Source organism: Simochromis diagramma, unplaced genomic scaffold (genome assembly GCF_900408965.1).
Source record: "Simochromis diagramma unplaced genomic scaffold, fSimDia1.1 OVJJ01000361.1, whole genome shotgun sequence".
In the NCBI taxonomy this organism is placed as follows: Eukaryota; Metazoa; Chordata; class Actinopteri; order Cichliformes; family Cichlidae; genus Simochromis; species Simochromis diagramma.
In genome coordinates this window covers 8,906,032-8,923,501 of record NW_024386860.1, presented here as the reverse complement: position 1 = coordinate 8,923,501, position 17,470 = coordinate 8,906,032, and the positions used below count along the sequence as shown (strand labels likewise).

General features: G+C 38.0%; 2 protein-coding genes across 4 annotated transcripts; both read right to left on the bottom strand.

Annotated features, from left to right (window-relative positions):
• Positions 1-1,489: 1,489 nt before the first annotated feature.
• oscp1b (organic solute carrier partner 1b) lies at positions 1,490-9,170 on the bottom strand. 2 transcript variants are annotated; one of them, XM_040030358.1, is made up of 11 exons: positions 8,360-9,170; positions 7,959-8,000; positions 7,175-7,329; positions 6,643-6,810; positions 6,066-6,146; positions 5,854-5,957; positions 5,300-5,428; positions 4,153-4,222; positions 3,918-4,057; positions 3,744-3,807; positions 1,490-2,810 (listed from the first exon to the last, which is right to left on the bottom strand). In XM_040030358.1, exons 1-11 carry the CDS (start codon positions 8,469-8,471, stop codon positions 2,691-2,693), a joined length of 1,185 nt encoding a protein of 394 aa, XP_039886292.1. In that variant the 5' UTR covers positions 8,472-9,170; the 3' UTR covers positions 1,490-2,690. The 2 variants fall into 2 exon arrangements, with proteins under 2 accessions (XP_039886292.1, XP_039886293.1); XM_040030359.1 differs by lacking the exon at positions 7,959-8,000.
• Positions 9,171-11,323: 2,153 nt separating this feature from the next.
• On the bottom strand, positions 11,324-17,050 carry mrps15 (mitochondrial ribosomal protein S15). Of its 2 annotated transcripts, none has more exons than XM_040030360.1 (8): positions 16,753-17,050; positions 13,325-13,393; positions 13,146-13,221; positions 12,984-13,032; positions 12,792-12,876; positions 12,617-12,675; positions 12,043-12,234; positions 11,324-11,793 (listed from the first exon to the last, which is right to left on the bottom strand). In XM_040030360.1, exons 1-8 carry the CDS (start codon positions 16,895-16,897, stop codon positions 11,686-11,688), a joined length of 783 nt encoding a protein of 260 aa, XP_039886294.1. In that variant the 5' UTR covers positions 16,898-17,050; the 3' UTR covers positions 11,324-11,685. The 2 variants fall into 2 exon arrangements, with proteins under 2 accessions (XP_039886294.1, XP_039886295.1); XM_040030361.1 differs by having other exon boundaries at positions 13,325-13,387; positions 16,753-17,046.
• Positions 17,051-17,470: the final 420 nt, after the last annotated feature.

Below are 17,470 nucleotides of genomic sequence, written 5' to 3'. Positions count from 1 at the left end.
GAGTTGAAGAAGCTTATTGTAAATCATACTGAAGGATGATGTTTGTAATGTCATGTTTTGCTGGCAACTTAATTACAGATAATATGATAAATCATGGGTTTTTCCTTTGTTTATTTGAGCAAGATTGTACTCACAATGAAGCGGGATTAATAGGGGTGAAGCTTTTACATTAAACAACTTGCATTTGTTAAATCTAACATTAAAGGGAATTCCGTATAATTTATAATATTACATTAAACACAGCAGTCTTTAACTTTACTCACTGACTTTACTTTTCATTTAACACAATTACGTAAGGAGATCTCTGAATTGTTGCTTCATAAGGCTTTACCTTGCAGATTCTCTTTAATGACCTACATAGTACACTTAATTTAGGTCAACCATATGACTCAGTGAAACTGTGTATCACTGAATTCATTCAGATCTTCATCTGATAAATACATAACATATTTACGATATCTGGTCCCTCTCTTCTAGATCAATTTGGAGAAATGTCTTCTTGACAAGGGCCCTCTGTATGTTATTCAGCAACAGCCAACCAGTAGACCCCACTCAAAAGTAAAAGTCTTAGTCATTTACTCAGTAAAAACATGAATGACAGTGGCATTTAGGAGAGCCCACCTATCTCAATTTAGACTTACCTTGACCTTAAATTCCACCCACGTGTACCAGTTTCAAACCAGTGGGAAGATGTGACAGACACAGAGAGGGCAACCTAAATATCAGATCCTTATTTGAGTTGCACTAGTCTTCCTGCCTTGACTCAGCCGAGCATATACCCCCAGCCACATGAAACGCATGTCACCCTGTGGCTTTATAGTGTCCTGCCCACAGTTTTTAAAGAGGAAACTGAATCATAACTCAAATATGGGGTCTATGGGAAAACCTGTTAGAGGGTTGTTGTTATCATGCTTAGGGCAAGGCTGCATGGACATTATTAATTCAAAATCATCCCCCTTTTTATATTACTGCGTGCACCAATTGAACAAGAAGTGCAGTTTTTGTTTGCAAAGCTTTATGGTGAAGCATTGTTTCTTCTGAAGTGCTGCTGATTCAGGTGGCTGATTCTAATAAAGAGTCTTGCAGGATGACTGGTATGAGCTTAAGTTTCTGTTTGTTTTGGAAGTAAGCTGTATCCTTAGGGCATACAGTGTTTCTTGTCTCCCCTTTGCCAAGATTATTGGGAAGACCTCACCAGAATCCTCCTCCCCGAGATCAATCTGGAGAAGTGTCTCAGCATGTTTTGCTTGCATGGTATGCTCCATTTTGATGTGTGTGTGCGTGAGTGTGAGACAATCACAGTCTGACTGCAGACATATCACGTACAAGAGACAACTGTTTCAGTAGCAGTTCTCATTAGGTGTCTGTACTGCAGAAGAGAAGTTTTGTGGAGATATTGAAGCATGGTGATTGTAGTTTTCAAATTTGCTGGTAAATGCTTAAACATACAAAGCCTTAATTGCTCTGACTTTTAAAATGCACTTCATTGAGTCCTCCACAGTGATCACTTTTCTTTTTTTTTTTTGCAGGATTTTAACTAAGTGGAGTCCCGTGTGATACATTGCTTAACCCTCTAAAGGGTTAACAATACAAACTGTGTTGCAAAGTCAGATCGCGCCACCTACTGCTTGAAAGTGTTAACTACAACAAGCTGTTTCAAGGTTCATGCCAGTATTAACACTTTGTTGCATCAGAACCCAAACTGGTGATGCATTTAATACAATAATCTGTTCAAGAGATTAGATTTTTTTTTTATTTAAAAACAAACAAACAAACAAAAACAACCCCAAAATCAAACCCCCCCAAACACTACACTGCACATTCAACAAAAGCAGCAATATGGACTCACCTACATAGAAAATCAAGTATACGCAATAAACATATTTACATATTACACAGTCATATTGCATTATGTTATACTATAACAATGTACTCATTTCTATAAGCACATTTCTATACTTTACATACACATCACAGGATAATGGAATATGTCTTACAAGTTGCTCCTCAGACTCTTTTAAGGTAGAACAGTATGATAACAAACACATTTGTTACCAAATAAAGACTAAAGTATTCATGTCACACTGAAAAAGAGCACTTGGGTTTCCTCCAGTTCTCTCATCACGTAGTCACTTGTTCATTAGAACAGAAGAATTCACAAACTTCTTCTCTGGATGGTGTAAATTAAGATACAATTCAAAAGGGGAATAATTAGAAATAAAGAACCACCAAATGTGGACTCAGTCTGAAAATTGACTCAAACTGTTCGGTCATTGCAACTGTTAAAATAATTTAAAGAATATTACATAGAATAGAATAAAAACTGCAAGATATTGCACTGTATAAACACTTGTTTTGCTATTATCACATGGTCAATAAACTAATATACAATAAGCCAACTGTACATTGAACCGAAATACCTTTGTGTTTACAGCAAACATACTATTACAGCTTAATGCTTGCCTCACCACACATTCTTTGTTCTTGAATGCAAATATGCAGCTGATCGTCTGACAACAAAACTGCTCACACCTGCTTTGTAAAAGCACTTGAGCAAGCAGTTTTTCTGGCTGCATGTGATTCTGCTGTAGTGCATTTGCAGGTATGGAAAGCAGACTGGTCTTTAGTAGTGCGGACTGTTGACAACGCAATGTTCCCAATCCCTGGCCATTTCTGTCACTGTGACCATGTCACAAACCGTCCATCATGGCCAGAAGGTCGTCCCCTTTGTTGCTGACACTGGGAGACTGATCTCCTGACTCTGTAAATTCACCCATGATCTTGGCCAACTCTGCATTGGCTTGCTGGTCCTGAAAGACAATAAAACGCACCAATCAGAGTGTTGGATGGGCCATTACAGGGATTTGAGCCTCATCACAGTAAATCTGGTTGGTCTGGCAAAGCCTCACATCTTGAATCAATTACTATACAGTCTTAAGCCCAACACTGAGATAAGTAACATTTAGCCCTCAGTGCAATAAAGGTTTTATCAGAGGCAGGAACAAATAGTCCATCAGTGGTTCGACTGGATTTTTTCCCCCCCCCGTCAGAGATAAGAAGCCTTGATTCAGTCTTTTTGAAGTTTACCTCTCTTGCTTCTTGGTTCAAAGGGGCGAGCAATAGGGCATTTGATCGGATCTGAAATGTATCCTTTTTCACCTGCTGTATGACGGATGCTACTTTAATAAACAGTCTAGAACCTCTATGAAAGCTGTGCTCATGGCTGTTACAATGAGTCCTATAATTCAAATAATTCCATGAAGAGTCCTGATCATGCATTGAGATTTTTCAGAACTAAGGTCTGTTTTCAGATACGTCTCATTTCACTGGAAAAGCAAGATGTTTATATATGAGGTTAAAGTGGGAGAAGAGCGGCACCCCATCAGAGATAGAAGGGAAAGGGAAGCAGATTGTCTAAAGCATAACAAATACCAGTGTAATTTTGTAAGTTTTCCTGGTCTGTAATCAGTTGTGTAGTTTCTGCAGTGACAACAACAACAAAGTTCTCGTAGTGTTGAAAAGAACAACAATACTGAGATTTTCAATTTTATAGTCTACCCTTGCCCTTTGATGACAAATTGCTTTTCTGTAAATAAATATGCCAATTACACACACACACACACACACACACACACACACACACACACACACACACACACACACACACACACACACACACGAAATTGCTGGATATGCAGCTTTCCTACACAAGTTGGCTGCGATTTAAGGTCATTTAGATTTACCTTGGTTGCTTGGATGTTTATGACTCCATATGAAAGCTCATCGGGTCTTGATATTAATGCCTCTCTGTAACAGAGTCACAGTGTTACTTCTGATTGTTTCAAAGAAAATAAAAAGTATTTTTCACATTTGGAATAGTAATGAAACGATTACATCTGATACATATGGACACTCACTCTTCTTCTTCGTCAGTAGCAAAGAGGTTAATTCGGAAGCCAGTGTCTGTGTTTCCTGGTTTCTGAACTTCTAACCCTCCCATTAACCTGGCCAGCAGGTTCAGTTCCTCTTTGGCCAGAGGGTTTGGAGCAGCGCTGACCTGTTGACACACAACGGTGTGTTAAATTTAAAAGTGAAGTTGTATGCTTTACATTTATAATTGTTTTGTGCGTTATTGAAATTGTCAGTTTTCACCTTTGTATGCTGAGCAGAATTTTTAGATGTGCCAGACATGTGAGTTTCCACTGGGCGACTTATACTGTACCTACATTTTGGGGTTTTTTTTTTTTTTTTTAAAAAAAAAAAAAAAAAAAGGGAGAAAATGTGTCAACATACAATGGTGTTCAAACACTGATAATGAAACATTCTTTCAACATTGTAAGAATGGTTTGTACAATTTTAAAGTGAAAAAGGAAACAATGCACACCAAGACATCTGTGCTCTGTTAAGTTTTGACTAGTGTCAGACCAAAATTTGGTTTTTAGGGCTTTGTGCACATACTTCACAAGGAAATGCCAGATGATGAAATTTTCAAAGCTGTGACTCACTGCTTAAGCTTTTAATGAACAATTCACAGCTTAAGCAATGAAAGCAGCTGCCTATCATTCTGAAAAACATCAATTATTAGCAAAAACGGAGGGTGGGGTTTGGAAAACTAAGAGAACTTTCAGAGAGAAATTGTAGGATTACTAAAAAAAGCTGTTGTTTGAATGCAAAAGGCCTTCGGGAAGATTTAACACGAAGCTGAACTGTTCTGTTGTGCTGCAACAGCTGTGCAAACGTGACCACCATCAGAAGAAAACATTTCCTGTATCCTTACCACAAAACTAAGCATCAGACGTTTGCAAATCAACACCTAAACCAAACCTTCTGCATTGTGGAAACAAGTACTACAGACTGACATTTTTAGAGCTACATTTAGCAAAGGTATATGTGTAGAATAAAAGGATGGTGATTTTAATCAAATGCACCCCTCTCCAGCTGTGCAGGATAGGTTGAATTTGATATGTTTTAGGCTCTTGTGGTAGCCAGTGCAACTAGTAGAAAGAAGAATTAATTAATTTAAGCAAATTCTGGAAACTGTAAGCACAGTATTAGTTATAAAAAAAAAAAAAAAAAAAAAGAAAAAAAGATGCCGTCCACAAGATAATGATCCTTAACACAATACACTACCTCAAGGGTGCTTTTGCAGTTCCTTTCATTATCCTTTATAAAGGTTAATCGGGTAATTTCTCTTTTGTGTGCTTAAAATCCCTCTCGTCCTGGCTTACTATCACAAAAAATGAAAACTGCATAAAAACAACAAGGCATGTTTATATAAGGGAAGATTCCAGCATCGTACATGTTTGTGCCCAGTTTTGTGACTCTATCACCAAAGATGTCAAAAGATCCTTCACGGAGTGCAGTCGTATAGTTCCCTCCATTATTGAACTTCAGCCTGGTGAATTCCTCACCTGTACAGCTGAATATCCTACAAAAAAATGATATACACACACACACACACACATATGAATGCGAGAAATAGAGACAGGAAAGCATTTAGTACATAGTATGATAAAGAGCCTTTATTTCCTGCTTAAATGTTTCACACAGCAAATCCTTAAGAATTTTGATCCAAGCTAAACATGCACGGTATCTAAAATTAGAAGTCAAATACTTCTTGAACGAGACCTCTGTAATGCAATTAGCTACAGATAAGCTTACGTAAAATCAGATTACGGTGTCCAAGTAAGATAGCAAAGAGACAATATGCAAGACAAAGCGGCAGACATTAAAGTTCAATGAAAAGAGAAAGAGTATATTATCAAAGCCACTTATTTAGTCTTACTTATTGACAATATTCTTTGAACTTCAGACTGCCTGGGTCTGAGGGATAAGAGCTCTTTACTGTGGTACCTTATCAAGCCAGGGACTTGAGTGCCATGGGGCACAGGACCACTGGTGGGAAGAACAAAGCGGCCATTTGAATTCTGCACTTTGTCCTTGAGGAAAATAGATACCTGCCATAGAAGAAGGTACAAACACAGAGAAAGTAAACATTAACTGAACAAGCAGGAAAAAATTAGTTATACCATCTTCATAATAAAAAGTCACAAATGATGACTCACCCTTATATGCATGTCTTGAAAGAAGATAAGAAGAGTTTGTCTAATCAGCTGGAATTCACCACTGGACAAAGGCGTATACATCTAAAAATACATATTGGTATTAAAAAAAATCTAAACTGGTGAAAACATTTATTTATGCTGGCGGTACTGGCAACACAGAATTGAAATCGCTAGCTTAGACGGCTTTCTTTGTCTTAAGTGGGCTTTCATAGCTTGCTTGGTCATTTCTAACACAAGAGGTGAGTTTTGTCTTGGAGGAGAAGGCCTGAGGAGAAGTAGTGACTCTCAGTACATCACCAGCTGCAGTATAAGAGTGTTAAACCAGTTCATATGCCACGTGATTACACTCTTATTAAGAATGTCCTTGATTTTCTTTACCCCATGAGCTTTTCTTATCTTCTTCATTTATCTTTATGTAGTTAACCAAGGGGAGCTTCTTTGCATGCTACTTTTTTTTAAAACCATATACATCTTGCTGCAAACTGCAGGAAAAAAAATCCCCACAAGCAATATAAAATATTTCTGACTATATTTTCTTGTAACAAATGTGAAGACAGCAAAGTCCCACATGTAGTACCTCTATCAGCTGTCGGTAAGTCTCATCAACCTGGCTAAGAATGCTGGGAGTATCTTTCACAAAGTCTTTGATTGCATCCATGTGGTTGAAGGACACAAGGAGGATGTCCTTAGCTCGTGGACAGAGAAGCACCTGATACTTGAAAGCCATGGTCATCAAGTCATAGAGCTATGAACAGGGACACATTCATCAACACATTGTCTTAGGCATCAGAAATAAATGCATGCTGTTGTTGAGTGATAAACAGTAGAGGGAGACATAGTATGTAAATGAATGTGCCTTATGCTTAAACACAACAAAAATGTTACATTATACACTTGATTTATATTGATTGGCATGAAGGTAAATCTAATGTAGATCCAATATGCATAATGAAAAGGCTGTGATTAAAAACATCTGTGTGGTTTTGAAGAAATGTAACTGGTGCATGGATAGAAAGTCAATGCTTGTAATTAAAAATGCAAACAAAATATTGGGAGCACAAGAGTAAATTAAAAACACACAGGCTGTATATGAATACATGATGTCTTACCTTGTCCATACTAGCTTGATTGAGTCTCATTATGGATGCGTGGGCCAACCTGTCAAACACAGTCCGTAGGGCCTTCTTGGAATAAAGCTCCTGTGGCTTAAAAAGCTCCTCCAGGAACTTTTTGTTAAACATGGTGGTGATGATGTCATTCATAACTATTCAGACAAGCAATTAAGCACAAAATGTTAATTAAGGTTAGACAAATGCCCTTCCCATACTATTGGCTCAGAAGCAGGCAGATTAGCGCTCTACACTCTACATTGCCAAAAACGATTTTACCCAGAGCTGAAACCCAAAGACCCTAACAAAGCAGCAGACCTATTTATCAGAAATCCTACAGCCAAAGATGTTTTTTTGGAGGGTGGGGGGAGGTTTTGCCTTTTTTTTAACCAGTATTGCAGCAGCAATACTTACCTTAACTAAACCTTTAGGGTTTAGTTAAAAAGTGCTTACATTTTAGATCACTCAAGTTTGGGAAAGTAACATTATTTTGTGGCTAACTTACTGGGGGTTCAAGGTATATGACTAATTCACTTTGGTTCATGAAGTGAAGTAATTTGTCCAGCATATGTATGCGAACGCCACCTTGGAAGCTTGAAAACTGGAGTTTTGGAATACAGACACACATATAAGAAAGGTTGTTACAACCAATGAAGCAGGACATTGTTTGTCAGCTCATCTGTTATTCATTCATTATTTACGCATGGCATGGGTTCAGGCTAAGCCAAAGCAGAGCAAAAGAGCTACTAATGCATCAGCGCCTCATTGCATCTTGTAATAATACCTCTCTTTCTGTCCGCCTCTATCCAGCCAGGTATTGTGGAAACTTTATCAATCCAAAGGGAAATGGTACGTAAGTAAACAGCTGATTTTAAGACTGCCACGTGTGCTGGTGGTTAATGCTTAACATCATCTAATATCATTTTACAACAAACCAGTGATATCTTTTAAACTGACAGAGCGGCAACAATACACAATTGTTTTACAGGGCTTCCAGTCACACTCTCCTACGAAAAGACATGTCTTATTTTGACTTTCTGATTCGACAGAAACACCGACATCATCAATACAGAAACAAGTAAACGAACAACATACATGTGCACTTACTGCGGTCTAACATTAATATTTTTTTCTGGAACAGGATAACAATTGTGTTGCTAGCTGGAAAGCTGCTAAACTAGCTACCTTTCTTAGCTTTGTCAGCAGGGATATTCTGAGCTCGGAGACGCTGGTCTAGGATGTACAACATTTCCCCGCCGAGATTAATGAAAAGCAGCGGCAGAGTCCTTGAAGACATGATGGAATTTGAACAGCTGAATCTTTCCAGACAAAACAGCTAGCTCGACTGTTTTAGCTGGTGGGTGGTCTGTCTGTTTGGTAAAGCCGCTTCTGGTTGCCAGGCCACGAAATAAATAGCCAATCAGAGCCCTATGTAGTAAATACGTAAAAGAAAGGGGCGGGATTAGACGAGGTACAACCGCGTTGTAAATTAGGAGCTCACTGATTAGAGATAGATGGACCATTTTTCACCATGTAGTCATACATATTATATAATTATATATAATATAATGCAAACCAGTGGTTTCATGGCAAGTCTAAGCATTCTAACCAGTACAATTCGACTTATATGACAATTATAACGATATTATAATTCATAAGGAAGATCAACCTTTTACTCAGCTGCTCACAACTGATTTACGATAATACCCAACAATCTTTTCTAGAAGCTTTTTTGGACGTTTTTAGTTGCATAACTCTTACGTTGAGAAATAAATGATATAAGGTGAGCCATCAAATTTCAAAAAGTTGTTCAAAAAATGTGATGCCTGTTGAAAATGCACTTTATTTACAATAATACACAATTGCTCTTGCAAGTTAGGGCCAAAGATTTAATACACACATAAATGCATACTTCATTAAATGCTTTTTTTGGTTTGCATGAAAGCTCCATGGGTAAACAAGTTACTTCCACAATAGCTGAGCATCATGAAAAACTCTTGTTACTGTGAAATCTCTCCATTCCTGATGCGGATTTCTCTTGCCATCCTGCACATTTCACAATGTCCACAGAAGAAGATCATCAAGGCGTCGTTGCATATTGTTCCCTGTGGTTAAAAGATTGCATAAATTACAGAAATGTTGCAGATTTCTCAATTGTGGGAAACGCACAAAATTTCTCATGTTTGCAAAATCTGTGTCTTTCATAAAAGCAAGACTGAAACAGACTACCATACGTGCAATACTTGCAACCTAAAGACTAATTGCATAAGGTACGGTATTCTGAAGTTTGGATGTTATAATAACTGCTTTGAGTTGCATGGGTAACATACCTGAATACCATAGGTTAATCTCATGTGAGTCCTCATGGCTGTTAAGCCTCCAGGCACGCAACCCAAACAGCAGTTTTCACCATACTTATTTGCTGTGTAGCAGCTCAGTGCCAGTGGACAAAAACAACCGACGGCACCTAAACAACACGAGTACATTTATGAATGTCTAAAACGAACAAAACAAAGTGTGTATGCACAAATGATGTGCCTTGTACTTACAGACCAAACAGTCACTGCAGCAGGCACACAAGCCTGTGCTCCACTCTCCTGTTTGAACATTAGTCCCATAGCCGCCAGCACCTGGTTGATGGGTGACCACTGGGTTTGACATTTGGATTACTTGGTCTGTTTATTTGCTCTGCGATTTAAGTACCTAGTCAAAAACATATTAGAGAGCATTAGATATTTGCACACTAATTAACATCACATATTTACAGAAAACCCTTCTCAACACAGCATGCAACAGTTTACTCTGTCATTTGAGGTATATCAAATTATGATTTAAAAAATACTTTTTGGACTTTCCCTGTAAAATATATATTTCTGAATAAAACATTGTTGCAGGAATACGTTAGTGTAACATGGACTATTTTCACAATATCGTATGAAAGATAGTCATGTATGTGGTTTTTAACCCAAAGAACAAATGAAAGCCCATGTTATCTTGTATCAAGGCAGCCATAACGGAAAGGCCAACTTTTAACTATAACATGCGTACGAATTGCAAATATAGTTTATATGTTTAATTTAAGAATATTTAACTTTTAAGTTTATCTGCTGCGAAAGGAAAAAATGGTGTCACTTACCAGAAGAGTGTGAGAGTATGAGCTCCACCTGCTCAAAATGACAAGTTGCACACCACACAGGAAATTGTGACGAGCGTGAGCTGTGAAACGCTGGTTTGGCAACAGCCTGCACTTTCTGGGGACGACAAAGATCTGTGGCGATTCACTGGCAAAAAAATTCAGTCTATTAACAGGAATTGCTGCTTTTTTCTTTTTAGTCTGATAAAGGGTACAACCTCAAATCACAAGGTCACAAGCACATGTATGTGACTGAGAGTTTAAAGTTTTTCTGATCTCATGACAGATCAGTAGACTTCAGGGAAGCCATGCAGTTAGAATTGTTAAGGTCACACTTTCATATGACACCCACAAATGCAACACGTTCTTGTCTTGAGGTTTTAATCTATTAGAACACTATATCACTAGTGCAGTATGCAAAAGAAGGGATGGATTTACTCAGGATTTGAATAAACACAAAACTATATGAAACTGTAAAGCCTTCTTTTCATATTAATGTATAATGTAAAAATAGCTTTTAATGAAAATGCTGGTCTTGTTATACCCTATATGAGAATTAAATTAACCTTGCCTCGTGATGTTGTACATTTAAATCCGATGCTTTAGCAACCTCACCAATTTTTACCAATATAACACTATGACAGGAATGTCAGGAATTCTTAATTAGATTTTTTTTAACAATTTCTCTCTAACTTGAATTAACTTACTGTACATTTAAACAACACTCAAAAAGATAAATGATACTGCATTCTACCAACAAGCATTTTATGACCCTAAACATAGTTGGATTAAGTCAATCTCATGTTTCCACAAAGCCTGAATACTGCTTCAACAGTACTCTTCCAGGAAGAAGTCCTTATCTGATATGCCTCAACTTGGTACAAATGAGGTGAACTGCCACTGACAGCTGATTAACAAAACATAAAAACAAAAACAAAACACACACCGGTGCTGATATGAAGCCATAATGACGGACAGAGTCGATCTAGTGATAATATTTTAGCGCTAGTTTTTTGCCATGTGGTTTAACACAGAGTATCCTCTCAGATAAAATGGAGAATTTGCAGTGTAGGTTTATTTCCAATTAGCATATTAATACTATACTTGAGTTTCTGGCTTCCTGGTTTTCTAAAATGAGATCTTAAATTAATACATCTAGAAGTCATGCTTTAGTTCAATTACAATTTGGAGGATTATTCCAACCCAGCTTTCTCAGGTATTTTATTCTTATTAATCTTTGACATCTCCAGACAGTTCTGGTATCAGAATGACAACAATAGAAAGTAAAATCGTGTGACGGCAGCATGGGAAAAACATTTATTTATCTACATGATACATCACAACATCTGAAGGTGTACAGATTGTGGCTTTTGTCTCATTAGATCTCAGCTGCATTTGTCTTTGCTGACTCCGTGTCTGTGGAGCCTGAACTCTGCTTTATCTTCAGCCTCTGCTCTGCTTTTTGCTTTTGCACTGCTTTGAAGACCTGAGATGACACACACAGACACACAAACACATATGACCAAGTGTTAGTGGGGGGCATAAAATAACACCTTTAATGTATAGAGAAGAGTTTCCAGAAGGCTTGAGTAATGCACCAGATGCTCTATATGCTACACTTCCATTACACTTGTGTGTAATGGAAAGTTTTAAGTTTTTCCCAACAGATATGAGTATACATTAATGTGCAGAGATGATGTAGACTTAATAAATAACAGCTTCATTTATTTGCTACCTTAATACAGAATTCTTTCTTGGCCATCCAGCGACGGGTGGCCCGTCTGTAGTACTCTGGGGGGAAGGTGTATGTGATGCCCAGCTGCTCACACACTTTCTCAAAGGCATCGTAGCGAATCAACCGAAGGTGTTTCAAAATCTTTTTCCTTCGGTCAATGGCCATAAGCATTCGTCTCTTGTTTGCTTTATCCTAGCATCAAACAACACAGAATATTGAAAGTAAATACAAACAGAGCAACATGCGATAGAAATCAGGACACCTACTGAGGAACAGCTGCTTCGTCATGACACATAAAAACAGTTGTTAATTTTAATAAAATTGTTTAGGCTATGATGTAACACGGAAACTTCCGACCTTGGCCATGCTACGCATCTTTTTATTTAATGTGGGGGAGTACACAGGATATCCTGTAGCACATGCAGGCCTCACAAAAGCAGAGAGGAAATGTGGAGAGACGTATTCATACATGAAACTTCCAGTGGTGACAGTCAAGTGCTCTACATGTGTTACGTCATTTTAATCTGTCAACCTAACAAATTTGCTGATTAATTTAAATGCATTTTATTCTCACCTTATGATGTTTTTGCAAATGTTCCTGGTAGTTTCGGATTCTAGCAGTCAATATAGCCACTGAGGAGCGAAAGAACAGGAGAATTTCAACATCGCATAATAAATAAAAGTTGTATCCCATGTTTTTTTTCAGTGAAGAAACTATGTGCAACATAATGAAAAATATAGCACCTCACCTTGTACTTCCTCTGAGCTTCGGTCACTCTCATCTCTCTGGACCTTTGCAATTAGCTGTTCTTGTTTTAGCTGTAGCTTTTCCTTCTGAAGGTGAGATTATTATTATTAGTTATTAACGCTGAACTACTTGTTTATGCCTCTGCTTTCCCACAAGAGGGCCAAACAATGTACATCAAAAAAGACAAACTTACATGACTAGCCAACTCCAGTGAAAGAAGCCTTTTGACAAGATCATCAGTTCTGTTAGCAGAAAATACAATAGTGTTAGAAGAGTAGACCAATCAGTATGTGCGTCCACTTTTATAAAATAATTAATAGAAAGTCTGAATTTTAATCATTTTGTATATGTTTACGTTTGAGCAAGGGGAACAGCCGCATAATCCATCTTCAGCATTGTTGGAGGAAGATCGCTGAGTTGGCTCTCAGGTCCTGGAGGAAAAATACTTTTTGGATTTTTCTTTCTTTAACTTATGTACACATTTAAAAATGCTCACATGCGCACACTATGGTGATGATAGCTCCTCTTAAATACCTGTCTTCTTCTTCTTTGCAGCCCGGGCATAGTGTCTCACTGGCTGTGGAACAGCAAAGCTTCCTGCAACAGAGAAATCAGATGCATCACTGCAAACATTCATGTTTAGTAGATTCAAAATGCTACTTTCAGTTGTTATTCACAAGAGATCACCACAGCAGGTAGCTCCACGTGTTTGGTTTGGCCGGATTCTCTCATGATGTAACCCCGAAAGGATTTGTGCCTCCCTCCAGGGATCTAATTCTCCCTCAAGGGATCGAATTGGGGATTGTTCACTTGTCTGGCAAATGTGTAAAACACTACACTACAGAGCCACTGCTTAGGAGATTAAACTCATTTTGAAAGTAGAAGGGAACAAGGGAATCGTTGCTTTGCTAATGATTTATTTTATTAAAAAAGGCCTCAATTTCCTCAGCTGAGGTCAGTATTCATGATTCCAAAATAAGGAAGACACTCAAAACAATCGCATCTATGGGGAAGTTCCGGGGCAGAAACCACTGCTGCTGATCTTGCTGATCGCTCAAAAACCTTTGGGGTCAGCATCATAAGCACATCATAAAAATAGTCAAGTTTGATTCCTGTTGCTCCTTCTCGAGGTGGATGATTTACTGTAATCGACGGAACTATGAATTCTGCGCTCTACCAGAAAATCCCGTAAGAGAATGTCCAGCAATCGTTTTGTACCCTGAAGCTCAAGCGCACTTGGCTTATGCAACAGGACAATGATCAAAAACAAGCCAGCAGGTCCTCTGAATGGCTTTAAAACAACAACAACAGAAAAGACAAAAAAACAAACAAACAAAAAAAAAACCCAAAACAAAGCAAACAACAGAAAATTAAAAATACAATGACAGTTTTGGAGTTGTTTATTCAAAGTCCAGACTTAAATCTGATAGAAATGCTTTGACATGACCTTTCATGTCATTGTGACTAAAAGAATTCCACAAAGAGTGAGCCAAAAAATTCCTCCACAATGATGTGAAGGACTCATTGCCACTTATTGCAAATGCTTGACTGCCAAAGGTAACACAGTGTTCTTAGATTTAGATGAATTAATTTTCCACATAGGTTGAGGTAGGTTGAGGTAGGTTTGGGTAACTTTTTTTCTCTTAATAAATGAAATCACTAAAAAAAAAAAAAAAAAGCCTTTTCTATTTACTTGGGTTCTCATCTTCTATTGAAGTTTTTTTGATGATCTGAAATATGAGCGTGACAAATAAGCCCAAAGACACAGCAAGAGCGTAAGAGAGCTGTATGAAAAACAACAAAGCCTGAAAGTTACTTATAATCTCTAACATTTATTTGTGAATGAGCTATTTTAAATTATGAGGAGTATTGTCCCTCTAAATATTATCCCGAAATACTCCAAGATCTTCCTTCCTATAAGCATGAATGGAAATGATTCAAAAACACAGCAGGTAATAGGGTAGCATAAGCAGACCCCTAAGTTCTGGGATAACTTTACTATCCTATTTGTAGAGAAACACCTCTCTGGGATAATACATAATAAAAACATTTCTGCTGCAAGCCGAGTTGTCAGAAAATCATTGATTTATTGTAACAAAAAAAATAAAATACATAAATGAAATCTACAGGATGATGAAACGACTCATGAAGCTTAATTTGCGTGACTGATGGAGTAACTTGTAGAGTAAAACTAAGATAATCTTTCTAAAACGGTTGTCAAACACTCACCCTAAAACGCAACTATGTACATATCAGATGGCGATAAGAGCAGTGGTTTTCAATATCAAAACAGCAAATGATGTCACTTCCTCTTTAATGTTATGCGACAGTTCAGCCCTCCTTCAAAAATCCACCAACGTGTGCAACTAATATTGCAATCCACTGATGGAAACTCATCAGGAAAGAGCTTTTCACCGAGTTTTCACCTGGCAGTAATCTTTGCTGTTGAGAATAGTTTAATAGAAATTCTCTGTACCTTATTTTAAAGTTATCAACAGCAGAAACCAAAGTAAAAAATTTCAAGGTAGCATACATTTTTCTTGAGACACTGCTGGTGATTTCAATTCTGTTAGACTGCAGTGTACAGCGTACAAACCTTGGGTTAAAAAGTATTTATTTGCTGTATTAGTCATAGCACTGTAGAGAGAAGAGGCCTGCAAGCCAAACAGCTCTTATTCATGCCTGTCACTGAAGGGCTGGCAAACCTGTGACTGTCAGTGCATAGGCTGCAACAGTGAGAAAAAAGAAAGAAAGGAAAAAAAAGCTGTCATATTCTAGTAGACTTGAGGGGGAAAATGAAAGAAAAGCTTCTGTAGATGCTCCAGATATTATGATAAGAAAGCAAGATATTGCATCAGATTAAGCAGCAAAGAAGTGCAGAAGGGGAGATAACCACAAAAACATTTAGGGGAGAAAAGTTTCAAGTAGCTAAAGCACTACACTGTTACCTAGTCCTCTTTTAGAGGCTTCGTGTCAAAAATATTTCTGATATTCTTTTTGTTTGTTTCACACCCTGTGTGTGCAACAACCCTCTGATTAGCAGGCATCAGTTTTGCACACGGAGGTGTGTGAAAAGAGCTGTGAGAGGCTCTTCAAAGTCCCTCTATCTGAGAGTACACAAGCTATCCTGTCTACTTAGAAATTACACACAAATCAACCCCCCAAAAAAGCAAAACTCAGATGTCCCAGTTTTCCACACAGCATGCATTTATTGATCTGTGTGGGAGCTGAGACTGTGTGAAAAGTATGAAAAGAGAATCAAGACTCCACATGAAGATGTAACCCGGTTTGTGCACACCAGGAGATCCTTGCGCACTTTAATATTTTTAGACTGTCGTATGCACAGAAAGTTTTTGGAAGGGAAAATGAGCAAATCTGTAACAAAGGAAGCAGGACTTAAAACAACAGCCAATTCAGACTGTGAAACTGCCCTGTGTTTACACTGCTTGGTTTTGCGTGTGACATCATCTCCTACCTGAAAAAAACAAAATCAGCCACACATAGTTGTACACATTTGAAACTCTACAAATCTGTAAGAATCTATGAGAAATCCCACACTTGGCATTTTTCATAGACTCAACAAAAGAAATATGAACATATGGGTTTTTGTGAAAGACTGTTTTCAATGACAAGTAGCTGAGCAGCTGACGAAACACCTGCCAGTAACTTCACACTGTCTTGGTGGTGTGGAGAGAACTGTGTGATAGAAAAATGAATTTCGTAGGGAGGCTGTGCAAAGCCGATTACTACACTTTGGAGTACATTATGATGAAAATCGTTTCAGACGTCAAGTATGCGGTCTTTCCGCTTATCAGGGTAACATGTAGCTCCGCCAACAGTGCCGCCTGCCGTTCGTGTTAGTTACTTCCCAAGAAGACCTAGCGAAATTACGAACTGCTCACAGAAACACATGTTTTGACTGATATTTACCCACAAGCAAGTTTTGTCTTCCTCACACTTACCACTTCTCACTTTTGGTCCTGACAGTAAACTCGACCTGTTCGTCCACGGTTTGACTGATGCAGCACAACAGAGAGCTGCCGAGCTTTCCCGCAAAACACTAGCTTGGACCTTGAGAACTGCCCTCAGGCCTATGTTTGTGAACATGGCTCACAATATAGATAACAAGGAAGGAGAATAAACTGTCTAAAACTGCTGAAAAATTCGTCCAATAATCACACTCGACCCCTACATGAGGATCGCCATTTTGGTTAGACTAAACTAGCAGAGTAGCGATTGCGAGATGCTGTACTAGGCTAAAATAACAATCCCAGAGCACGTCGATAAAAACGAGCGTAAAACGACTTTTGGAATCTTTCATCGTTACATTTCATTATTATTATTATTATTTTCAGTGACAATTGTTTGGTTTAATAATTGAAGCAGTCACAGTTAATGAGAAGTGCCCCCTCCCAAAATTATTACTGTTACTTTTAAATAAAAAGCAGTAAAAAGAGCACTGATGGTAATAAACTGTCAATTTATAACTGCTGACATACATGCTGTACAAACCTCCTAAAATACTACCCGTTTCTTTGCTGGGAAAAGGAGAAATTGGTGTATTGAAACGGGGAAATACAATATATAAGACAAAAACAGAGTTTGTACAATGCTAAATTATTTGGTATGACCACATTCTTCAACATAACCAGGACTCTCTTGGGCAAACTTTCTTGTAGT

Bases quoted from the DNA above. Each gene is read 5' to 3' on its own strand.
- oscp1b (XM_040030358.1), bottom strand. From the start codon at position 8,471: ATGTCTTCAAGGACTCTGCCGCTGCTTTTCATTAATCTCGGCGGGGAA. The intron at 8,001-8,359 runs GTAGCTAGTTTA...GGATTGATAAAG, and splicing joins TGCTGACAAAGCTAAGAAAG to TTTCCACAATACCTGGCTGG. The intron at 4,223-5,299 runs GTACGATGCTGG...CCCAAAATGTAG, and splicing joins ACAAAACTGGGCACAAACAT to GTACAGTATAAGTCGCCCAG.
- mrps15 (XM_040030360.1), bottom strand. From the start codon at position 16,897: ATGTTCACAAACATAGGCCTGAGGGCAGTTCTCAAGGTCCAAGCTAGT. The intron at 13,222-13,324 runs GTATTTAAGAGG...TTTTTCCTCCAG, and splicing joins TGCAAAGAAGAAGAAGACAG to GACCTGAGAGCCAACTCAGC. The intron at 13,033-13,145 runs GTAAACATATAC...TTCTGCTAACAG, and splicing joins GCTGTTCCCCTTGCTCAAAC to AACTGATGATCTTGTCAAAA.